Genomic DNA, 26,387 nt, shown 5'->3' on the forward strand with positions numbered 1-26,387 from the left:
CCTCTGTCTCCATTACTTGTTTTGTTTAGCGAGTCCCTGTCTCGTCTTTTGGAAAGGGACTCAAGACCTCTTCCATTCGTTGTGCCAGGGGGTGCCAAAGTGAAGTGCGTTCAATATGCAGATGACGTCACGTGTGTTATTTCGAGTCTGGGCTCCTTTCGTGCCCTCTCGCAGGATTTATCCATCTTTCAGAGAGCTACCGGGGCGAAGTTGAATCCGGAAAAGACAAAAGGCCTTCGCCTTGGTAGCTGGAGATACAGAGACTTACCATTCGGTGCATCGTGGTCGGATCAAAATATCAAAATTAATGGTATATGGTTCGGCTATGATGCACCTTGTGATGTAACCTGGAACGAGAGGGCTGAGGTGCTTGAGAGCAGGCTCGAAACTTTTGGCGCCCGCTGGCTTTCGATCCTAGGGAAAGTCACCGTAGTTAATCGTTTTCTTTCGCCCATCTTGTGGTACCCGGGCGCGGTGTATCCAATTCCGCATCGCGTCCTGGTGCGGTTGGAGAGAGCGATATTTTCATTTATTTGGTCGGGTGGTACAGAGCTTGTGAAAAGGGCGGTAATGTACCAAAAACTGGAGAAGGGTGGGTTAGGGGTGGTTCATCTGGGAAGTAAATTGACCTTTTGTTATTTAAGCAGTTGTTTGTAGCGGTAACTGACCCAGGGTTGCCTTGTTCATATTTTGTACGTTTTTGGGGCGGTTTGCACCTGCGTCGATGGGTCCCGGCGCTGTTTAGCAACAGAGAACCGCATAGTAGTACTCCAAACAGGGTGGTGCGTGTCATCTGCTCCGCTCTGATTGAGCTGCCCCCTGTTGACCTGTCACAGCCGGCCCTCGTTCACAGTTCGTTGCGAGAAAGGGCCTTGAATGCAATTTTTGTCCAGGGACGTCATTCTGCCGAAGTATGGCGTTCGGTGCATTCAAGGCTGAATGGTGGCAGGCTCCGTGATCTTGCATGGAGAATTGGTGACCAACCTAAAAAGATATCATTGGCGATTGGGTGATGGACTGTGCCCAAGGACCGGCTGTGACAGCTTAGAGAGTACCGCTCATGTTTTTTGGCATTGTTGCTTTGTAGTTAACTTATGGGAGTGGTTCCAGACCTGGACCGACCGTGTTACGGGAGACCGTTCATGGTCGGTAGGGCAGGGCTTTATTTTATATGGGGTAGACCCTCCAGTTTGTTCGGTTGCTGTTTTGCATCGCATTATTTTTGTTTGCTCTATTGTGAAAAAACATGTTTGGCGGAATAGGTGTGATGTGGTTTTTAGGGGGAAATTTGCCACTTGGCGGGCGGTCCTGGAGGCGGTGAAGTCTGACATTCGCCTTCAGATTGAAGGTGATTTTCGCCGTTTATCTGGGGCTGCCTTTTTTGGACGCTGGTGTGCTGGGGAGGGGTTTTTCGTTTCGATCCGTGCTGGTCGTCCTTTAGTGTTTTTGTCTCTGCAGGTCGGCGGGCGTATGTTTCGTTTTTCAGAATGGGATGGTTCGGTAGTGCCGTTTGGCCGTGACGTTTTATATCCCACATGGCGGGTCACGTAAAAAGCACATTGCAATTGGTACCATGAACTTTTCTGGGAGTACAATTATCCTGAACTCATCCCTTCAAAATTTGTTTGCAGAAATAATGATACTATTGAGTTAAACTTTCTGCTACCGTCTTCTGCCTTCTCTGCTACCTTCATTCCTTGAATTGACCACAACATAAAAGTAATTACAATATGCATTGCAATATTTTTTAATTGACCAGAGACACAAAATTCTGATGGGGAAGCCCCCTCCCCTCCCCTCCCCTCCAGTGCCAGTACCCCATGGCTTTGCCAATTCTTGATTCTAACTTCATGCTACAAAATACGAACACATGAGAGCTCTCAAACTTAACATATAAATGGCTACATTTGCAGAAAGTCTGCCTGGGCACAGCTTACACAGTCACACATTATCATAGCTGTTCCAAGACTAAAAACTAGTTATTCCATGTGATCATCTTCGTCTTTGTCCAAGTATCATCTGACTGATGTTTTCACACCCCTTGCATTGGCATAAATCTGTGCATGGAAGGCCGAAGGATACACAGCAACTGTCTCCTGCATTTGGTAGTTGGCACTTGTTTTTCTTACATGAGCAGTTCCCAAGTTCAATTATGCTTCCAGGAGCAGGTGGAGGGTCATCCAATGAATGGCAAGGTGTCCATCATCAAATATCCATCCATGTTCACTAGGAGATGGCAAATCTTGATTCTTCATTAAGCTTAGTTCATAAATTCTTGCCTGGAAGTTGGCACGAAGGATATGTTGACGAAGGGCATCATTATTTGGAGGCATTGTACTCTCCATCCTGTTGGCTTTCTTAAACATATCAAACCGCACGTCGTTGACTGAAGTTGCATCCATTTGACCATACAGCTTGTGAATGTAGACGAATTTTTCAACGGCAAGGAAATTGACTTCATCAACTGTAAAGGAGTCACCCAAAATCTTTAGTGACTGCAGATTCTGCATCACCTTCTATGAGTCTCAAGGCTTTCACTTTTCCCTTCAAGAAAAAGGCACTTACTGAATCACATCTTGGCTTTCTTAAACATTTCAATTCTGGTTGCATCGGTAAATCTCTGATAGCATTTCCTGTGAAATCCACCATTAGTTGGAACTGGAAGTGCAGGTAGGAAGGCTGACTGTAGATCACAATTTTGAAAATGTAAAAACTTAATGGCAGTTTTTCCATTTTCAGTGTGAGGATGATCCTTCCAGATATCCATGCATTTTAGGAAAGCATCCCAAGTCTTGGGAGTGAACTTCTTGTAAATGTCACTGACATCTACATTTGGATGGTGTATGATACATGGTTCTTCACCCCTATCATGATCAGTTGAGGTTGGTTCGGTCATAGTTGAAAGACCTAAAAGGGAATGTAAATAACCAATAGTTTAATTACTTTGCTGTAGAAAAATGAGTCGACTATTTAAAGGAATTGTCTGGTGGAAGATTTTGATACATTGTCCTTGTAGTTATTATTTTTCTCTTTCTAACCATGTAAAAATTGTCACCATTCGACGTTTTCTTCTTGTAGAAATCTGGTTTTCAAATTCACCAGTTTCTCACCAAAAGTACCGTTTGTTCGAACGCTTCAATATGGTGATTGACGTAGTGCTTGCAGATAGGCAAAACAGGCGACTTGAAGTTAGCACTCCCAATTCCGCAGCAAATAAACTCACGTGTAAGCACATTGGATTGCCTCATATATATAACGTACATACTCGCGAACATATATACTACGATGCTCAGTTGGTGTACTTGTATAGCGGTACACATAGTGCACTCACACTCAAACCACATTTCATTAACTGTTCTTCGAAATCGCTGAAATAAAATTCACGGATCAAATTAACAGTAATAGGAAACTTGTAAAGTACTCGTTAAACCGAAAGATGAAACTTGGCGGAATCGATGTCATCGCAGAACTATCCGATTGTAAACGTTACAGTAGCCTACACACGCGAACATTCTTCGCGCTGGAGCTGGATACCGCGATGTATAAACAACCAAGAGCCTGCTGTTAAAACTTATCTTGTGTTACACAAAGACCACGATACACCGATCTACTACATATATGGCGGCTTAAGGAGTTGTTTAAATCATATCTAATTTATAAGAAATTTCACCGGAAATTATTGAAGAAATTTACCGAATCGTTGTCAGAGCAGAATGTAGCACTGGGAAGCTTAGGCTTCGCAGAACTGTCCGATTGTCAACGTTTGAGTATAGCCTACATGCGAACATTTTTCGCGTTGGAGCTGGACAGCGCGATGTATAGCCTGAACAACTCAGAGTCTGCTGTTAAAATTTACCTTGTGTTTCACAAAGACCACGGAACCACCGATCAAGTACATGGCGGCTTAAGGAGTTTTCGAAAACATATCTAATTTTTAAGAAATTTCACCGGAAATTAAGGAAGAAATTTATCTGTATACAAACGCTGTTTTTGTTGTGATTACCGTATAGGTACTGTGCGGAGGGTGGGTTATGACGCAATCTGCTATGGCAGAGCTGACGTCACGTATTGTACTGTTCAAAACATATTTGAAATGTCTATCTATAACGATTAAAAAATCGTTTCTCTGTCAAACGCAACATTAGCGTTCTCATACTTTGACAACATGTTTGGACAATTATTTACTATTTTTTAAGGTAACTTCTTTGGGCCACCAGACAATCCTTTTAAGGTTTGCAAAAATAACAGAGTTTGGTCTACGTAACTCTGTAACTGTCTTGATTTGATGTGGTTAGGTAAATTTCTTTATATACCCTGAAAATGAAAACACGTTTTACTGAATACAATGGGTTGATTATTGACAAAGCTTCTCGATAGAGGTAGTGTGACCTTGATAGTTTCCAATCCAAACTATGTCTTATATGCGACCAGGTTATTGCATCTCAATTGCCAAACCATAAAAGCTGTCTACTTTTCAATAGTCCTTAAATGTAAAGCATCGTCATACCTCCTTAGACATGTTGTCACGAATCATTCTATATTTATTCCAACAGTGTACACAATTGGAAAACGAGACTGCTTAAACAGTAGCCCACAGTCATTACTATTACTGAACGATATAGTAAAAACAAGACATCAGTTTTATCCTAGTGCAATTCAGTTTAATATACGTGGGACAAGTACTTCCATTCCTTCGACTACTGGTCAATGCTAGTTGTAGAAGGCCTACCTTAAATTACATGTAGGGGAGGGCCTCGGTGTGATTAGCTTATTAAGCTAACCGAATTTCACCCTCATGCCAAAAGTTAAATAACAAAACAAATAAACAAATTGATGTTATCTAGTTGTAAATATACATATAGTATACACATAGATTACGAAACGAAAGCATGTGACTCTCTCTACGTACACTAACAGCCTCTGCGAATAGTCACCATGTTAAAGGCCAAGCGACACGTAGACTTGACTTTACATTATATTAAACTTAACAATTCTTACATTAAGAAAAACCCAACACCGCGAATTTTTCCCGTCTCGAAAGGGGTAGAAATCTGTAAAAAGTACTATTACGTAATAGATTCTGTGACGTCACGGGGGAGCGCAGAAGAGTGCAAAATGTATATGTTCTGCGCAGTGCATTGTTTCTATACACGCACTGTAGTACGTATATATACACAGCACAGCATACAGAGCATAGCTTATACATATCGCGAAATGGCTGCCGGTGGCATTGACAAAGAGCATTCAGATAACGAAGAAGGCAGGGAAATGGAGGACATGGTCGACGATCGTGGGGAAGTTTTTCCCTACATGTTCGAACCGGAGACCAGCGGAGAGGAAACGGGATCGGACAGCGATGTCGAAATTAATCGTCTTAACGGAACACAATGGTAACTTTCGCCTATCGTACAATACTGTATATAGGATAGTTGTGTCACTAGTTAGGCCTAGCACCGATAAATGTTTCCTAACTTTGTTCATACTCTTAGCCAATTTGTTGATGGGGGCAGCAAAATAAACATGAGAGTGCGGTCGAGTTAAGTTTAGGAAGTTACTACTACCCTTAAAAGTTCTGGCAGCACATGCCCCAGGAACATGTCACACAGACATATTTCATTTGGTTAGTAGATTGCAGGAGCCAATTGGAAGAGTGCACAACAAATTCAGAGGTGGTCTATTATTAATTTCCTAGCAGTTGTAGTGGCAAATTAATGAAGTTACCACAAATCAGGGAAAGGGTGGTGGGAGGGAGAAGGTGGAACCTCACACCAGCTTTTCGTCATTTCCGCATAAGCTTGCAGCATTCTCCTAACAGAGGCAAGAACTCTAAGGAGAGGCTACCCCCTCCTTCACTTATAAGGAGCTTCAATTGTAGACAGCTCTTAGTAGGTTTTTTTTTCTATTTTGACATGCTAGTATGCCCCATTAATTGAGGCCGGTATGAAGTCATCGAAAATTGGCTCTTTATCATTTGAACTGGTTTGCATTGTTTACAGGTGTTATTGTGGCCAGTGTGTTGTGATGCCCACAGCAAGGGACTGTAGATGCTGCAGAGAAATAGGAAAAGTAAGGAAAGTGATGGATGAAGAAGGTGCTACATGCATCACCTTACACCCAGGTTTTGAAGCTGTGTGCCTAAATCCATGGGTGCTACAGACAACCTACTACGTGTACCGTCAACAGTATGGTGGCCGTGCACAGGAAAATAATATCCATGAGTAAGTAGAGATTACATTATATTTGTTGTATACCTGTTTTCATTGCTCTGACCTGCTGTTGAATGATGTAACAATACAGAGGGTGTGCTTGTATTCATAGTTTAGTTTTGTTGCAAAGGGAATTACATTAAGATATAGAATAGATCAAGAAAATGTGTGCACCATGTTCAAAACCTGCTTCTGATAAGGACATTTTGTGCAAAAACAAAACATGGTGCGACGTCCTTGAGGTTAACCCTTATCATGCCGACTGACATAGTAGTCATTTACACTGAGCCACGGAACCAAATGCCACACAAAAAATGTCCACCATGCTTAGGCATGATCCATTTACAAATTTTAGTCACCGAGATTCAATGATCAGTTTGGGTAAATTGCATAGCTAGGTCTAAAACTTTTAGGGGTGGCAGATTTAGGGGCCAATCAAAATTCTGGAAATCATATGGAGATTTATTTTAAAATTGACGTCCCCAGATGGCTACCAAGCTTTTGTTTGTCTTCATCTTTCATAGCTGGTTTTCATATCATTATTTTACAGGAAATACAGACACACAGCATACAGACAACTTGAACGGATGTGCTGGCAGTTTTTAGGGAAGGAGGTTCGTGTTGTTCTACCATCCTGTGCGGTAAGGAGGATTCGAGCAGCTTTTCTATCTGAACAGTATGAAGGGTTTAAATTACCAAGACTGTGAGATTGTGGACTTTGTATGCCAAGTCAAACTATCATTTCTGCAAAGTTAAATGAAACAGGGTTCAGTCCTGTCTGTTTTGTGTCTGAATGGTGAACATTTTGGAATTCCAAGATACATTTTTCCAGTTCATGGTATTAACTACAATCTTGGATTAAATTTAACATTGTTCAATTATACAACATCTGTTCAGAAGTTTTCAAAAGCCTTCAGTACCCCTAATTGTGGGAAGTACATGACAGTAATAAATAATGAAAACTCAAGTTAAATTTTTGTATGTATTCTCTCTTGTGACCAAAGCTGTCACTTCTAGTTGCCTGCCAACAAAATCTGGATGATTGAAATGTCAAATAAACTAGTCTTAAGTAGAAAAACAGTTTGAATAAAGTAGTCTAAACCACTATGTCAATTGTATCTGGAGGGCTTAGGCTTTCATTTCAAAGTGTGATGAAAATATATCTGAAATTGTTCTTAAATCCATGGAATATCAAGGTTACTTGATAAAAATGTGAAAAAAAATCAAATTTCATCCCACGCGGGGAAAAACAGCAAATTTCTTTCAATTCATTTCAAGATAAAATAAAACTGTTAGCAAACTGCTTATCCACTAGAAAGCCTGTGTAGGAGAATGTGTAAAAGTAAGTTGGCCTGACGTTTCTATCCTAGCATGATCTTCTTCAAAAGCTAAATGACAAGTAATAGGACTAATGTAACTTGTCATTTAGCTTTTGAAGAAGATCCTGCTAGGATCGAAGTGTCAGGCCAACTTACTTGAACACAATTCATTTCAGGAAAAACAAAAAATTGGCAACATGTTTTAAACACCAAATTTGCATACAAATATTAAATCAGCATGAAATTGATATTTATGAAGTTTAAGTTCTCTAGAGAGGAATACTTGTCATTTGAACTTTTGATTAAATGTAATGTCATTATTTAGTTAGTTACAACGGGTGCGGATTCACTCTCCGCACCTCCTTTACCCTCCCCCGTAGTTGCAGACCCCAACCCCGTGCCCGCACCGAGAAAGTCTCCACCAGCTTCCCACATCAACCCCGTGCCCACACCGTCTCCACCACACAGCGAAGCGGACACGGGGTCTCCACCAGCTTCCCCCATCAACCCGTCCAGTTCCGTCCCCAGTCCGCCGCCGGTATCGCCAGATCCGGAGACTCTGTCTGACGACGACTCGGTCGTCCGGTCTCCGGAGGCTATGTCTGACAGCGACTCCGGAGGCTCGGTGATCGTCGAGCCGAAACGTGCCACTGGGACGAGCTGGTACGACGAGATGGGGGAACCATCACTGAAAAGGTCGGCCTCAAGTGACGACTCCGACGACGATATGTCGTCTAGAGCGCGCTTGAAGCTTACAGAATCGACGTCGGCGTAGTTTTGCCCCATTGCCCTCTCATGGCCCATACATTTTCAGTTGCCACCTTGAACGTGAATGGCATGAGGGATCATCGCAAGCGCAGTCGCATTTTCCAATATTGTATTTCAATGGAAGTCGACTGCGTTTGCCTACAAGAAACACATATTTTGGAAGAAGATGTCCCTCTATGGGCCTATGAGTGGGGTGGTGGGCTGCATGCTTCGTTTGGTTCGTCTTCATCCTGTGGCACTGTCATCCTCCTGTCACCTCGTCAGGCGGGTTGTGCCACTAGGGTGGAGACGGATCACGAGGGCCGATTGGTTTGCATTCTTTTCAAGTATCCACAGGGTAACATCTCCCTTTGCAATGTGTATGCTCCCAATCGGCCTTCTGCTAGACGAGATTTTTTTAACACACTGCCTTCCTTTGTTCCTGGTAGTGCTCCATGTGTCATGGTCGGAGACTTTAACTGTGCCCCAGACTCGGGTCTTGACAGACTCGGGGCTTCTGTGTCTGCTAGTCCCGACGCTGGGATCACAGAATTGGACAGATTCACTTCCGCACACCTTTTAGCCGATGTCTGGAGGCGTATACACCCGTGTAGTACGGTGTATACGTGGGTGAGGCCTAACGGAGAAGATGCCTCCAGGATAGATCGAGTGTATGCGCCCGTAAGTTTTAAATTTTCGGGTTGCGAGACGCTCAGCTGTCCGCTCTCTGACCATGACACTGTGGTAGCACGTTTTGTTTTGCCTTCCATTTTCCCGATCGGGCGGGGCCTATGGAAGCTTAACTGTCGGATTCTTGGCGAGGCAGAATTCCGCCAAGGTTTCGAGACCAGGTACAAAGGATGGCAAACATTGAAGCCGGCCTTTGCTTCTACATCCCAGTGGTGGGATAATATCAAGTTGCGCATCAAACGCTACGCAATTCAGTATTGCGTGACCCGCGCACGGCGTCGAAGAGAAAAATTCTCGAAGCTGTGCGCGGAGGTGAAGTTTGGCGACCCTTCGGCAGTCATCGCTTTGCAGACGTATCTCGATGAAAAGTACCACGGTGCCCGCGTCAGGGCCCGTGTCGAAGCGGTGGAAGCCGAGGAGCGCCCTTCACTGAGGTTTTACCAGTCCGTTAGCTCATCGGCGGGTGACAGACGCGTCCCGTCTGTGCGCGCTACCGATGGGACCGTGGTCAGTGACCCTCACGGCATTGTCCGCGTATATAAAGAGTATTATTCGAGTTTGTTTACGCGTGGCAATGTCGACTTGTCGGCACAGTCAGTCGGGGAATCTCAAAAACCGTTCCCCACGATGTCAATGATATTTTGGGGGGCGGAATAACCACTGTTGAGCTTTGGAAGGCGCTTTCGAAGATGAAGAATGGCAAGTCCCCGGGTTCGGACGGGCTTCCGAGGGAGTTCTACCGAACCTTCTGGGCAATAATAGGACCCGACATCAGAGCCGTCTTCGAGGACGCCTTCCAAAACGGACTGTTAAACCAAAGTCAACGTCTGGGCATGATTACTTTGCTGCCAAAGTCTGGGGACCCCTTGGATCCCCATAACAAGCGTCCGATCACCTTGCTAAATGTGGACTACAAGTTGCTGGCTAAGGCTTTGTGCAACCGCCTTGCACTGGCTATGCCGCATCTTGTTGGTGATCTCCAGACTTGTGCAGTGAAGGGTCATTGCATCCAGCAGAACTTGTGGTTGATGCGCGACTTGACCGACTTTGTTATTGAGCGTGATCTGCCATGTGCATTGGTGTCTCTGGACCAGCAGAAGGCCTTTGACATGGTGGATCGCGGTTTTTTAATGAATGTATTGGAGACGTTTCAGTTGCACCCAAATTTTCGTAAATGGATTTCTGTTTTGTATGAACAAAGTTTCAGTTCTGTTATCGTAAATGGGTTTTGTTCGGAGGTTTTTAACGTAGAGAGGGGGGTGCGCCAGGGGTGCCCTCTGTCTCCATTACTTTATGTTTTGTTTAGCGAGTCCCTCTCTCGTCTTTTGGAAAGGGACTCCAAACTTGTTCCATTCGTTGTGCCAGGGGGTGCCAAAGTGAAATGCGCTCAATATGCAGATGACGTGACATGTATTGTTTCGAGTCTCGGCTCCTTTCGCGCACTCTCGCAGGATCTATCTATTTTTGAGAGAGCTACCGGGGCGAAGTTGAATCCAGAAAAGACAAAGGGCCTTCGTCTTGGTAGCTGGAGATACAGAGACTTACCATTCGGTGCGTCGTGGTCGGATCAGAATATCAAAATTAATGGTATATGGTTCGGCTACGATGCACCTTGTGATGTCACCTGGAACGAGAGGGCTGAGGTATTTCAGAGCAGACTCGAAACCTTTGGCACCCGCTGGCTTTCGATCTTGGGGAAAGTCACTGTTATTAATCGTTTCGTTTCGCCCATCTTATGGTACCCGGGCGCGGTGTACCCTATTCCGCGTCGCGTCCTGGTACGGTTGGAGAGGGCGATTTTTTCATTCATATGGTCTGGGGGTACAGAGCTTGTCAAGAGGGCGGTATTGTACCAAAAACTGGAGAAGGGGGGACTAGGGGTGGTTCATCTGGGAAGTAAATTGACCTTTTTGTTATTTAAGCAGTTGTTTGTAGCGGTAACTGACCCAGGGTTTCCTTGTTCATATTTTGTACGTTTTTGGGGCGGTTTGCACCTGCGTCGATGGGTCCCGGCGCTGTTTAGCAACAGAGAACCGCATAGTACTCCAAACAGGGTGGTGCGTGTCATCTGCTCCGCTCTGATTGAGTTGCCCCCTGTTGACCTGTCACAGCCGGCCCTCGTTCACAGTTCGTTGAGGGATAAGGCCTTGAATGCAACTTTTGTCCAGGGACGTCATTCTGCCGAAGTATGGCGTTCGGTGCATTCAAGGCTGAATGGTTACAGGCTCCGTGATCTTGCATGGAGAGTTGCACACGGTGCCTTGGTGACCAACCTAAAAAGATATCATTGGCGATTGGGTGATGGACTGTGCCCTAGGACCGGCTGTGATAGCTTAGAGAGTACTGCTCATGTTTTTTGGCATTGTTACTTTGTAGTAAACTTATGGGAGTGGTTCCAGACCTGGACCGACCGTGTTACGGGAGACTGTTCATGGTCGGTAGGGCAGGGCTTTATTTTATATGGGGTAGACCCTCCAGTTTGTTCGGTAGCTGTGTTGCACCGCATCATTTTTGTTTGCTCTATTGTAAAAAAACATGTTTGGCGGAATAGGTGTAATTTGGTTTTTAGGGGGAAATTTGCCAGTTGGCAGGCAGTCCTAGAGGCGGTGAAGTCCGACATTCGCCTTCAGATTGAAGGCGATTTTCGCCGTTTATCTGGGGCTGCCTTTTTTGGACGCTGGTGTGCTGGGGAGGGGTTTTTCGTTTCGCTGCGTGCGGGTCGTCCTTCTGTACGTTTTTGAATGTTTCAGTGGGGGGGGGTTGGGCGTTTTGTCTCTGCAGGTCGGCGGGCGCATGTTTTTTTGGCTCGCTAGACCTTAGTTTCGTTTGTCAGAATGGGATGGTTCGGTAGTGCCGTTTGGCCGTGACGTTTTGTATCCCGCATGGCGGGTCACGTAAAAAGCAGTTACAATGGAAACCAGATGTAAGTGAAACTTTAATGTAAGACTTTAGCAACTTCCTAAAGGCTGGTAGCAACCTGTTAATTAACACTGCTCTGCAGCTGTACCAAAACATCCAGTGAACAGACGATTCACAGAGTCGATTGCTCCCCACTACAATGAAACAAAATTAGGAATTGGGAGGTCATAAACCACTTCAGCAAAGCTTTTGAAATCTGCTTCGGTGTTCTTTTACGGCATCCTCTTTGTTCGGATGAACATAGGAGCTTGCAAGTGGTGGTGGCTCTTCTTTGAGAGGAACAGGACACTCCTCTCCCAGAGTTCCGCTTCTGTAGAAGTTGTGGAGGCAGTCAAAAAGTTCCTGTACGTAATCTGTAGAACAGTAAAGAAAGGAAGAATCATATAATAATAGTTCATAAAACTTACCATGTAGATGGAGGCACTCCAATTAATCCATTTCGGTCAATAGTCATGGTCATGCACAGTGGTCAGTCAAGTCTTTGGATGCCAAACTAAGGCCACAGCTGATACACCTCGATTGGTGTGGACAACTTGTGCCTGAACAATACCAATATATTTTTTACCTATTACGGTCAATAGGGAACAAATTTTGGCACAGCCTCAGGAGGCTTACAGATGGTCATTATTAGTGAACCAATTGTCAACTATCACACTGTAGTGACAAACACAACATTCAACATTCAAGGCTGTTAGACAATGATCAGGGTCACTGTTGGTTCAGGTTTTCCTCTCTTAATTTGATTTTCAAATTGACATATTCTATTTCATATGCCTGAAAACTTTCACAGTACTAATTTACCAAACAATTGTTGCTCTATTTCACCTTAAAATTTCATTTCTTCTACCACAATCAATTCGTTCCTTGTACTTGTCACTAGAAATCTACACAACAACTTTAAAATTGATCATACTAGGCATGGTTGACTTAGTGTGTTTCTAAGGAAAAATTTCCTGAATTTCACAACAAATAAATTTATAATGAAAAAGGAGGTTGATCTTCTTGTTGACTTCTTGTTTTTACAAGCAAAGTGTCACACAAACATAAACACACATATTCTGTGTTGATTGCATAGATTCCTTTGGACTATGGTGTATTCCCCCTTCTTGTGTTTAGGGAACTTCACAGAGTACCGCTCTCTTCCATCCTTACACCTTGACTGAGCCCTCTGTGCATTTTCATTGTAATGAAGAGCAGCAAGGTGTAATCTGAAAAGACATTAAGTTAATCACATTATCTTAGCCGATAATTTCTATATCTGATTCCAAACTGAAGAATATCTGAATCCAGTGACAAGGATACAACTGTGAAGACCATTTGCATACTTGAGTGGACAAGTATAACAACTCTGATTACAAAACATTTGCAATGTGAGCGGGGGGGGGTGGGGGAGGGGTGTAGCTGAGCCTGAGCTATGCATGACAGAGAGAAGAGAAAACTGTGGATGGCAAATTTGTACGGTCTACCCCCCCCCCCCTTCCTCCTATCCAGCAAACTGGGCCCAGTGGTAGGGCATCAGACTCTAAACCCAGTGACTCAGCCTTAGTAGGGAATTGAGCAAGTTACCTGCTTTTCATGCCTTTGTAACCAAAGTGGGTCATCTTTGGGGCAAAATGAATGACCACACTGTGGAATCCTTCAACACTTGAAGTCTGGTGGTATGACAACTTTGTTATATCCCTTTGCAGCCCAATGTTTGTAATTATGTCCACAGTTTTCTCACATGCTTCTGTGCCTAAGTAAAAAGGTATAAATGTAAGGTAAGAAGAGCCGAGGGCAACCTGATTCTTTGCTTTTGCTACAGGATTAGCATATTTTCAGGATGCATTATGCACACACATGACCAAACAGGACTAACTTTCAGACCATCCAAAATACCTTATTTTGTTACTGATATTTGTTACTTTTTTGGGAAGTCTCAGAATTTCCTGTCTTCAAAATAGGGAACTAATTTTCAACGTTTTACCACAGAGGCTGTGAACCCTGCCTAGACAAATGTGACATAACATCCCAACAGGTTGTGTTCAATACATTGTCTGATTTGTTGGTTTCAAACTTCAATCTTTGCTCACATAACATGACCTTTCACCTCCACAATAAACAATTGGACCATGCACTCACAATATGCATCATTCATTAATCAAGTATGAGAGAACCTGACCTTGCATCATTCAGTCTTTATGTTTACAGTCAGTATTACACATGCACACATGGGTGAAGATAGCAAGGAATCCAGATGAGAACAAATTTAACTTGCACTCTGGAACAAAGGCCGGGTTATGGGATATTAGAATTGTATTTGCAAAAGTTTTAATCATGAAGCAAATTCAAACTGGAATTCCATGATTTGGGCATAATGATGCCACAACACCACTTAATGTTACCCACATCTGAAAATTAAAGCCTCTGGTATTTCTTTATGATTGGTTTATAAATATATCTAACACACAGGCAGTATGAAGTATTATGTACAGTCATAACCAGTATAAAGCAAGAGAATAAATGTGCTACAAATATCCTTGCTGGTGGTATGCATCTGATTTCGATGGACTTACTCAAGTATGTTTCCATCTGTCATATGAAAAGATGGCAACAGCCAATTCTGCATGAGTTTTAGGGTTCATTTCCCTGCAACAATCTTTTGTGCCACATGTTCTACCAATTTGTATAAAAAAGTACACTTACTTGGTTTCAGCCATTTCTTTCGTTTCCCAGTGGTAGGCAAATCTCCATGCTGACATTTAGGATAATGCACCGAGTCATGGGTGTGTATGTTCATTATGTGATTGGCTACTGACAACCACTTGGCCAAAATCACCTCTTCAGGATCTTGTGAGGAAGCAGCCACCCAATACAGGTGGTTGCTGATGCTTTTAGACCGAGCTGAGACTTCGGAGCAAGTCTTCTTTATCGCAAGCTGATGTAGCTTTTTAGTGACTCCTGAATGGAGAAAAAATATATTGAGTGACACTAGGAATAAGCATGTGGTCCATTTTAACAGGTAATCTTTACAGAATGTTGATATTGACATGGCTGCATCTGTTAATGTACTAGTACACATTGATAAAAGTGAACAGTTAGTGTTTAGTTGGTAAAGAAATTCCCAGTTTGGAGAATTATTACAGACAACACACAAACCGTTTAAAACCACATTACGTGTGCATACAAACAATGTGGCCTGCCTTATAGTGTTTGTTTTGAACATCATGCCAATTTCAGTACCCATTTCCAACTTTCACTGCATATATGGGTGTTTTTTTTCATATCCGCACACCACCATGGTGTTCAGACAATGTGTCCTTGCATGTGCGCCAGTGCAACAGTATCGCAGGTATACTTTTCTCTGTGACTGAAGGAGTGTTGGCAGCAATAACTTCCCTCCCATTGAAATAAATGTGGTCTGTTAGTGACATTTGATTACCTTTTGCAACATGCCAAACATCATAGTAATGGTTGAGATCTTCTTCTTCTCTTTGATATTTGGCAACTGATCTATGCCTATCTGTTACCAGAGATGCAACTTCCACTTGATTATCTTCAAAGAACTGCAGGCCTCTCTTTAAGCCCTCCAACTCCATTGCATTACTGCTGGATACCTCGTTACTCTGCAGAAAACAAATAAAACTTTGTATGATCATATTGTGGTTTTTTTAACATCTAGTCCCGTCTGGTTATGGGACGGGGTTTATTATTTTATCAAATGAGTGCCTCGAAAGTTCCTGACACTGTTAGCAAAATCAGTACAAACCTCTGAAACCGAATGTTTACTAGGCTATGTTTGTTATGATCTGACTACATGTACCAAGTTACATGTCAATCCTTTATGTGACCCCTGTGGTTCATGACAATCCCCTTTTTTCATGAATGTTGATGTGATGGAGATGCATGATAATGTATTAACCTGAGTTATAATTTAGTGATGGAAAGTCTTTATTAAAACTATCATGCAGAACAATGAATGCATATTGGTAGGGCAAAATTGGAATTTTATTGAACGTTTTGCATATGTTTGTAGTCTATCAGCACTTACAGTGCGCTTCATAATTATTAAATAGATCATTACTGAAGGTAGTCTTGCCATAGAAAATCAAGAAGGAAATTCTGTGCAGTTCACTGAATTCTAGTCACAAGTTTGTGTACTTTACCTGTACTGAAGTCTCAGTCAGAAGTTGCCTTTGTTTACAAATTCACTCACCTGCACCAGTTCTTGATGGATCACCATATTCCAATCCAGGTCCAGAAAGGTGTAAGACCCATACTTGGCAGAATGCATCGGGCTGTCACTCCGTCCATCTCCACCTAAATTTAGTGGTATGCCAATTTCTTTTAGCCCACTAAAAATTTCAGCTTGTTTTTTAAGTCAAACATGTTGAATTACTGGCTGAAGCCATTGCCTCTGGTGCCTCATGTATGTTCTCACGTTGTGAACGGATAATTTCATGTTGTTAAAGATTTTCAATGCCTGATGTGGCCTAGCCCCAGTGAAAAGGATGCTAGCACTGAGAATGAGATTTCCTAGTGGTATGCCACTGACGAAGGTCTGACTGGTCCAAGTTGAGTGTCTGCTACAGTCCCTGCAGACCTGAGAAATGCGTATTAAGGACCCTTGGATGCGTGAAATGTCTGCATCAATTTGGCCCCCACACTGGTGACAAATCTTGAAGAGTGAAAGTAGACAACTTTCTTGGACCAGGAAGAGACGGTCTTGTGGTTCTTTCACCTGATCCCTGCAGAAGAATGCCCAAAAAATAGAGTGATTAATTTTTGCACACTATTTTAGTTGCAGGCTGTCTCCATGGTAAAGAGCAATGGTGTGGAATGTCAAAAACTGAGTAAGCCAATAGCCTCGACTAACACCCTCTTTTTGAGAAATAGGCTTGTGTTACGTTGGAATGCGAGAGGTCTCGATAACTAATTTTTAACGAGACACAAGCCTGGGTTCGTTTCCGTAAGGAACACAGACAAATTGACGAGTCCAGAGAATTTGAATGAGAACGTAAGCTATATTGAACAATGGATTTCGAACCAATAATTACCAATTAACCAGTAATTACAAATATATAGAAAATTACTCACAAACTTAACAAGATAGGATACACTTTCAAACACGCTGGTCTCTTCCAACGGCGATATCCCTCAGCCGCCACGACCTTGATGACGACCGATTTTCGGTCCGTTGTTCCGTGAAATTCACCGGTCCTCGACAAAGTTTCTCGCGATCCCAGAAACAGCAGCCACCTTCTTTCCGGCGATGCTCCAAAATAGAAGACGGACTTCCAGCCACAATCGAGTGAAGCACAAGTCGAGCTTCTCGCCGACTAAATATTATCAGAGTCAGTCCAAAATCAGCTTTATAGCCACCAACTCCTGGCGTAACGAACTTCCTCAACGGAGACAGAAATTCTTCACCTTCTCCGCAATAACGACTGAAAACTGTAGTTTCACAGTTAAGGCCTCTTCAAACATCTGAATGGAAGTGTAGAATCAATCTTGGTATCGATATCCTTGGTATCGATGGTATCGATGGTATCGATATCCTTGGTATCGAATCCTTCAGAAACTACTGGCAGTTGAGCACTGACGATTTATAGTAGAATAGTATAATATGTGTCGTCGCTTGTATTCGTTCAGAAACTGAGAAACTCTCCGATCTGGGCGGGTTTTTATACGATTCGCCATGTCAAGAATCATCTAGAAGATGCGTGCACAGCTTACACGCGATTTCACGTAAACCGACGTTAACCCGAGACCAGCGCGTCATCATGAGGAATATACCAGAAAAATCGTGTATCATAACATTTTGACACGGTAACCCGACCTAATTTCTGAAATATTGATTTATCACGTAGGCAGTTTCAAACACTTTCTATATTATAACATTAGGTTCCTCACTAGCAGTGACTAGCGTTAGGCTACAATGGGCCCTCTAATACTTGACTCTTGTGTGTCAAAGTCACTTTACTCACAAGCACTAAAATCAGTCTCAACAATCACTCTATAACAGAGAGCATTTTACCATTATCTCACCTTCCCTCTACCCTACACACTTAAAAATAATTGCTCAACATGGGGTAAAATGGAACACCTCTATGGTGTAAAAAGGGAACATGGTCAACAGATGTGTAAACTTTACACATTAATGCTTTGGCAAAGTTTGACCTTACTGTGGGGTAATATTTTACCACACAATGTGTAAATTATTTTACCACATTAGCATTGTGTAAAATTTGCACAACAATGACCATGTTCCCTTTTGTACCCCATTTTGTGTAAATTTTACCCAAATCAAGCAGGGCACTGGTTTGACCCCACTGTTGTGTAGTATTTTTGCAAAACAGTTGTGTAATATTAGCACACCTTTTAGGGTTACTTTTTTTGCAAAACAGTTGTGTAATATAAGCACACCTTATGGGGTTACTTTTACACACACTCTTGTGTAAATAATATAATTTTATGTATACTGTGAATGTTTCAAAATAGTGTCAAAAACATATTCTTTTGAACAATTTGATATAACTTCCATACTTGCATATGCTTGCGTGTTAAGTAAGGTTGCAATAATTTTAAGACTTTGGTATATATGACCCAACATGGGAACAAACATTGGCTCTTTGGCAAGGAAGCCTATGATCTCAGTGCAAGAAAATAAAAAACTTGTAACATCAAAATGAACTGATAAAATTTATTAAGACTCCTGTAAATAACTTTCAGCTTATCAGGAAAAAATTGAATTTTCTCTCTTGCATAAAACAGAACATGAAAATCATAGAAGTGAATACCATTACAGTATTAGCAGCAATACAGCCACATATATAGGTTAATAATATTTTTCACAGTAGGCTAAAATATTTTTGCAGGGGAGCCATTGCATAATGAAATGTACTTCTCTTTTTCTTAATTGTTATTATAATCAGGTTGGTGTGTGTGGGGAGGGGGGGGGGGGGCCACTGGCTATGGGCTTGCATATAATATCAACCCAAGTTTAGGTGAAAGACGAGTTTAGCTAGAAAACTTTCTGATTAACTTGTTTATGATGTCAAAGTTAGGAACAAACAAACTGAAAAAATGTAGATTTTGTTGGCTATATAATTGCTATGTGAGATTGATATCCAGGAAATACCCAGGAATAAAATATCATGAAAGTCACAAGGATTTAAAGGTCATGTGTATGTTTTACCTGCTTATTTCCTGGATATCAATCTCACATAGCAATTATATAGCCAACAAAATCTACATTTTTTCAGTTTGTTTGTTCCTAACTTTGACATCATAAACAAGTTAATCAGAAAGTTTTCTAACGTTCAGGCAGTATTATTTAGGATTAATGTAAAGTGTATAATTACTACGTGTTGGATAACCTTGCCAGATGCTTAAAACCCAATGAAACTCAACTTTACTAAGCTGTCATATTTCTCAAAATTCTAACATATTTACATCGACAAAAGTTACAATGTATTATATAGTTGAGGAACTAAAACAGAATTTTGAAGAAACTTAACTATCCCATATATGCTTTCACAGTTGTTGAATAAAACATACTGGAGACCTCAAGCCCTCTAAAATCACCTATAAGCTGTGATATTTCACACAAATCTAACATATAATAGAAAGAACTCAACACAAGTTTGAAAACACCAGAAAAATATCTATATGGAATGAAAGTAAAATCATCACTTATATGTTATCACAGTTGTTCAATAAAACATGCTGGAGAACTACAGCCCTGTAAAATCACCTATTAGCAGTGATATTTCACCAAAAAATTAACGTATATTAGAAAGAATACAACACAAGTTTGAAAACAACAGACAAATATTTATGTGGGATGAAACTAAAATCATTGCTTATGTGTCGTGCACAGTTCTTCAATAAAACATGTTGGAGAACTAAGGCCCTGTAAGATCACCTATAAGCAGTGATAACGTATAATAGAAAAAACACAACACAACTTTGAAAACACCAGAAAAATATCTATATAGGAACAAACTAAAATCATCAGGTTAAACTGTGTAAAGTTTTACATAAACTTGTAACCTGAAGTTAATAGCAGCTAGCGGTCTAACATTTGTTTAGCTTTACATAGCACAGGCCAATGGATACAAAGAGCGGGCCCACTTCCAGTGCCTTCTCCTCAATGATGACGAAGAGCTGCTGGAGCGAATTCCTTGTTAACAATGACGAAAATAATGCCATGTTGCTGACAGTGGTCTTACATAATTGATTTGAAATGATAGTATGCCATGAGTGCCCTGATAGACCCTGGTTCAATAGGTACTTTAATATCATAAATGAGAGTGTCTAAAGCATTATACCCCCATGCCTGAGGTGGATAGCAGAGGTCCCAAATCTGGTAAGCCTTGTAGCAGAGGTCAATTGCTGCAATAAGTGTGTCTACCACCATTGCCTTTCGCTCAATGATGACGAAGAGCTGCTGTGGCTGGCAGTAGTTGCCTCCCAAGATCAAACGAATGGCTGTGTACATACATCAAATTGAGTCAGGTATTGCTCTAAGTTTACACCTTCCTGAAAAGACAAGTTATTATATAAAATTTATATATATATTGACCACAATCTGAGAAATATGTATAGGTAACCTTCCAGTTGTGTTGTTTTAAGCATAACTGACCAATGCAAGTAAAAAAAGAAACAGGTTTCTTCATGGGGAACTTCTACACCACACAGGTCATACTTTGTCTCACACCAAAAAGATTTGAAATATTATTTAATATCTTCTTTTCCAGCCCTATGAAGATTCCTGGTATAATGAATTATCAAAGTCTAAAAGTACCATGGAAATGATATGTTAGTTCTGACCAAAACCAGGGCAACTTATCTTGGTAGTATATTGCAGTAACATAGCCAGGTTCTGACAATGGGCGAGTTATGTGGGGTGTAGAGTCAAAGGGGCACTGGAACTATCAGGAATTTTCCCTTAAAAGAGGGTATCCCCATGCAACCCTCACCCATGGTTACTACTAGTTCATTTTCGTGATGGTATTTCCTTTTGAGGAAGAGGCATATTCCACACCCACCCCATTTGACAACCATGCAGGTGCTCCAGGGTCAACAATCTATTTAACTGTACTTAGTGGAACTGATTACTATGAGCATAAATGCAGTATTTCAGGGCATTTATACTGTACTACAGTAATACTTTTGATGATTGCCTGTGGCATCAGAACCATTACTTGAGTAATATTGCAACATTTATATATTGACCTCAATCTGTGACAACATCAATGCTATGTTCACCAAAAACAATTGATTACAAGTTACTACGGGCTATTTACTAGCATGGTAATGATATATCATGCCATCTTCTGAAATGAGGCCCACCACTCAGAATTATGTCACAATAACATTGACAAACATGATAACCAAAAAGATCATACAAAGTATGGATAAAAGTTTGGGTGCAGAATCATTGTTATTTAAATATTTTGACCTCTGACCCAATAGCTTAACTGATATTTAGGATGAGATCGATGAACACCATACACAATAAGATCTTTTAACGAAGACCGAGTTTGGGGATTATCTGTGTTATGCTCTCGTCATCCAGTAACTCAAATACTTCATCATCAATCCTGTGAGCTGTGGAAATTTGAGGAAAAATATTTTCCATATAACACTGTTACAAAGCTTAATAACAGTAATGACAAAGGACATGTTGCACATTAGGAAATTGCATCCGTAAAATGAACATTTATGGATATTGCAATCATCACATATTATTCCAGGCATTAAAAATAACCAGAGAATGAAAACATTTAATTGTGAAATAAAAACAAAATGCAGAGATATTAATGTGCTTACTGCTTAACCCACTCATAAACATAACTTATTTTCTTCAGGTAAAAAGTCAACTGCGTTCAAAGGTTAAACATTAACATCATTATTTTATTAAGCCACCATGGACCAAGGTCTTAGTTAAAATGTAGGCTTCTTGTAGGCCTACTTCATGTGACACACTGACATATCAAATATGAGATCTGTCCAAGCTTCCCTTCTTGAGATATCAGGTTTCGCAGTTTTTACAATTTAACCCCTGGTGCCCCCAAATGACCATTGACCTCCCCAAAAATCAATGCGCTTCCTTGTCCCTAATGTGGTCACGTACACACCAAACATGAGAAGTCCAAAATTCCCTTCTTGAAATACTGTGTTTACAAGCTTGGCAGCACAAACACACACATACACCATTATGATTGCAAAGCTTACTATTTTCATCACAACTAACAAAGTGATGAAATTGTTCAATTTCAAACTGCCCCCTTTTCATTGTTTTCGCATTTAGCCCTAATATATGAGAGCCATGGGCTTGGTTAACTACTGCAGGATCATAGTGAGGCTTATTTTAATGGATATGCTAGTCATGTTGAGTCTTTGCCTGGCCTTAAAACTAATATTTAACTGGTAATGTTAGCCTAGGCTGTATCGCTTGCCTACATTGTAGTGTTGGTTAAGGAGACCATGTAGAATTGGCTTGGGCCTAAAACATAAGCCAAAGCTAGGATGGTCCAACGTCGGCCAACGTTAGACGTAACCTAAGTTACTCTCATACGTGAGTAATATCTTTAGTACGAACAAGATGGTGATGTGCACTACCTAGTCTCTATGAGCATGAAAAGAGAATCTAGAGAGGAACGAAAGGCTATATATGTAGGCTTGGCGCTTACTATTAGAAATAGCTTAGCCTAACATTCGACCTTACACTAACATTTATTCCTAACGTTAAACAAGAGTGAGGCCTAGGCGAAACGTACAGTATGCCGTTTAAAACAGTTTTCGATCAGCATTCAACGGTGAAATTGTAGTTCAAGACTTACTGAAATATTATTCTTACGGCATAAAAGGTTAGTACTGATGCCCGAAATACATCATCCTACCTTCGAATTGTGGCTTCAATTCTGCTAGGCCGATGTTTTCCAGAAATTGTGAAACGACTATCGAACTTTTAGTGGCTTCCATGTTTTCGTTCTGCAAGCAGCGACGCGGTATGAAAGCGTGTTTACACATCAAAGTTGTAACATGAATGTATTTTACCCAGTGCAGTGTAACAAATTACACCGGTATTTTGTTTTACCGGTAGAAAGGGGCAAACTGGTGCTTTTTTTTTTACACAATACGCATTTGTAAATCATTACACCTGTGTCTGTGTCGCCTGATATACATGTTTTACTCAATGTTGTGTAAAAATTGCACAACTCTTTACCCCTCACTTTTATACCCCGTTAACTTTTACACATTGTTTTTACTGTGTAGGAACATATTTACAATATCTTAGCTAGTATCACAGACAGGAAGTTCTTACATCACACCTCCCAGAAACCGTGAACTGCTTCTTAGGAGATAACCCACACTGTGGCCTCCAGTTTAACTTTCTTCAACAGAAACCCTACACCAGTTTGTGCACCTAATATTATGTAATCTTCAGCAGGATGTGTGGTCATTGTCTCAGTAGCTTAACCACTGTTTATGTAGTAAAGTAAACATGTGGACAGAGTAACATCCTGCCCCATCCTCTTGTAATCCATGGTAATTTAAGAGTGTGTAAGATGCAACTTTCACCATTTGTATTCAGTAGCAGATATCCAGCCAAGTGAAGATATAATAAACTTTGTTAAATTAAACTACTTGTTTGTGCCTTGATTTCTTGTTAAGTAAAGACTGATGGCCCCACTGCACATTCCAGACTGCCCACAGTGTTGGTGTCAAAATTAATAATGATCCTCTTTCCATAAAGTGATAGCACCAATTGATTTTTGAGACTAATCTAATATTAATCTTGAAAATTACCTTGAAGCACCATCTTTGTCATGTTCAGATTCATCAGATGAGTGAACTGATGGAGTATAGTCCGGACTACCTGGCGGTTTTTCGGTTTGTCCCGATGATGATGCCACAGCAGCAGACGGACCATCATCGCCACTGTGAGATGGCCCTGGTTGTTTTGATGGTGTTCCTGTCTCTGTTGGTCCAGTCATCAACTTCAATGGTGGTAGGGGGACCAGTGAACACTGTACTTCTACATGTGTTACATTCACTGAAAATTAGAATGAAAGATTATACCACATACATACAGTAGGCTGCTCTTGGACAGGGGTCAGCCGCCTAGATGGTTCACTTGTCTTTTCTCAAGGAAAACATATCCTCCTACTTTATGTGGCTGCAAAAATTTGGGCCACTTACACCATGGGCATTGCAAATGACTTCAGCTTGGTTTCATAGTATAACTACAATGTTATCTCCCTTCTCTCAGTAACTATAGATGTCCCCGGACAAGTTTTTTTTTCAGTTTTGCGTTCTGTTAGTTTAAAGGTCCCTGGAGAGGTTGACGCGCTTCAGCGTAAACCTCTCCGGGGTATGAATTGTTTTGATGTTCGGTTCACCTCGGAGGCTGCCCGCGTCCGAGGTGTCTATGTGTTGGAGGGAGTTGAGGGACTGAAGGTCACACCGTATGACAGTTCCGTGTGGGTGACAGTCCTCCATCTCCCTCTGGACATGTCTGGACATGTTGTTGTGCGGACACTGGGGCGTTTTGGGAAAGTGACCGGCTACGAGGAGCCGGAATTCCTTGATTGTAAAGGTGTCAAGACCGGGACTAGACGAGTTCTAATCCAACTCAAGTCCGATATCCCCTCTACCTTGTGGGCTAATGGGCACAGGGCCCACATTGGATATCCGGGCCAGCCTCGCACTTGTTGGAGGTGTGGGCTGGAAGGGCATGAGGCCAGGTTGTGCCCGAACGAGCGGTGTAGCCGCTGTTTACAGGTTGGGCATACCCTGGCCGAGTGTAAAGGGGATATCGTGTGTAACTCGTGTGGGAAAACGGTCCATCTGGCCCGTTTATGCCCAGACCGCTCATACGCCGCGAGAGTGGCTACGGGCGTGTTTGAAACGGTCCCCGTCCCGGCCTCTGACACCGTACCACCTGATGCTCCGGTCATCGCCCCAGTGTCCGACACTAGCGCCCCGGTGGAGGCTTTGCTCCCCCTTTCGTGTCCGACCTCTCCCCTGATCGAACTTGCCGAGACTGCCAGCCTGCCCACTGAGGCAGAGCAGGACAAAACGGCGGAGATGGTACTAACGGAGTGGCATGCGGCGCAGGATGCCGCTTGTACTGGTTTACCGGTGGCTACGCCCGCTATCGGTGATACTAGTTGGGCCCCGAGTCAACCGGCCCAAGAGACATTAAGTGGCCCAGATTCTGACTCGCCAATGGAGGACTGCACTACAGCCTTATTAGTTGTGGCTAAGGAGTCCTCCGATTGGTTTGATGAGACGAAACAGGCCACTGATCTCATTGACTCGAGTGGCCCTTCCACCCTACCCGCAGCCGCTTCCGCTATACCGGATACGATTGTCGCTAGTGGACCTCCTGTTGCTGACAGGGAGGTCCACTCGATCAATGACGAGGAGCTAAGAACTCTACTCCCTCGTAAGAAAAGGGGGAACACTGCCAGGGGCCTGAAAAGACCCACATTGGGAAAACTTCGCAGGTAATGCGCAGGCCTGTTGTCTACCATCGGGACGGCGTACCCCGGATGAAGTTTTGTAGTGGGTTATTTTTAAGGTGTGTGTGTGGGGGGGGGGGGGGTTGTGTGGTCGTTACATAATATGGGTTGGGAGTTTCTGTTTGTGGTTTGGAGTTGGCTTTTTGGGGCTGGTTTGTGTAGCTTTATTGTTTTGGTTCTGTTGGCCTTTGGGTCCTTGTCCATTACATGTCACGTTGAACGCTGTATACATTTGTGAGTGAGAGATTTCTGTTTGTGGGTTTTCAGTTGGGTTTATGGTGGTTGTTAAACAGACTGGAATTGTTTTGGTTTTGTTGACCTTGGTCCGTGTCCGTTTTTCTTTGCACGTAAAAAGCACTATAGATGTAGCCTATATATTTTCCTGTGAAGCCATCAGGTATAGCCTCCTCAAACACCCTCGTCAGGCAGGCGGATATGATGGATAAAATACAATGGATCCCCTAGTCAGCCTGCCCAGATGTGCAGTTTTAATTGCTATTTTACTTTCAATGAGTTCTGTTTCTAAAATTTTGGCCGCTGTACTCACTTCTGCTATAGAATACTCTACAGATTAATGAAAGTTTTCTTCTTCCTTGTATTACCCTAGCTTACACTTCTCCACCTCATATCCTCCTCCCCCCCCCCACCCATCAATCACTTTATTTATGCCTAATTATGGCGACCTTTCGGGTGTCACACTGCTGCCTCCCTTTCGTCGGGTAGCTTGCCCCCATATATATGCCTCAATGGTTTACTGGTGGGGAGTCCTTTTATCCCGTTCAAAACTTACCACTTACATCTTTAACGCCTGTGACCACCCTCCCCTCCTCCATTTCCCAACTGTTTTTCGGTAATTACAAGCACATGTATAAGATCATGCTACCTTTAGATGGAGATGTACATTCTGCAGAATTTGGCCTTGGTATTTTCACTGTAGTTGGTTGGGGAACAGCTTCTACATTAGTCTAAGTAGTGAAAATTGGGAAAGA

At 42.2% G+C, this 26,387-nt stretch overlaps 1 protein-coding gene across 1 annotated transcript; it reads right to left on the reverse strand.

The window, feature by feature from the left end:
• Nucleotides 1-11,731: 11,731 nt before the first annotated feature.
• LOC139977831 (uncharacterized) lies at nucleotides 11,732-18,811 on the reverse strand. The gene is made up of 5 exons (XM_071987512.1): nucleotides 16,077-18,811; nucleotides 15,303-15,486; nucleotides 14,567-14,821; nucleotides 13,448-13,616; nucleotides 11,732-13,089 (listed from the first exon to the last, which is right to left on the reverse strand). Exons 1-5 carry the CDS (start codon nucleotides 16,152-16,154, stop codon nucleotides 12,915-12,917), a joined length of 861 nt encoding a protein of 286 aa, XP_071843613.1. The 5' UTR covers nucleotides 16,155-18,811; the 3' UTR covers nucleotides 11,732-12,914.
• Between the last annotated feature and the right edge of the window lie 7,576 nt (nucleotides 18,812-26,387).

This window comes from Apostichopus japonicus, chromosome 12 (genome assembly GCF_037975245.1).
Source record: "Apostichopus japonicus isolate 1M-3 chromosome 12, ASM3797524v1, whole genome shotgun sequence".
In the NCBI taxonomy this organism is placed as follows: domain Eukaryota; kingdom Metazoa; phylum Echinodermata; class Holothuroidea; order Aspidochirotida; family Stichopodidae; genus Apostichopus; species Apostichopus japonicus.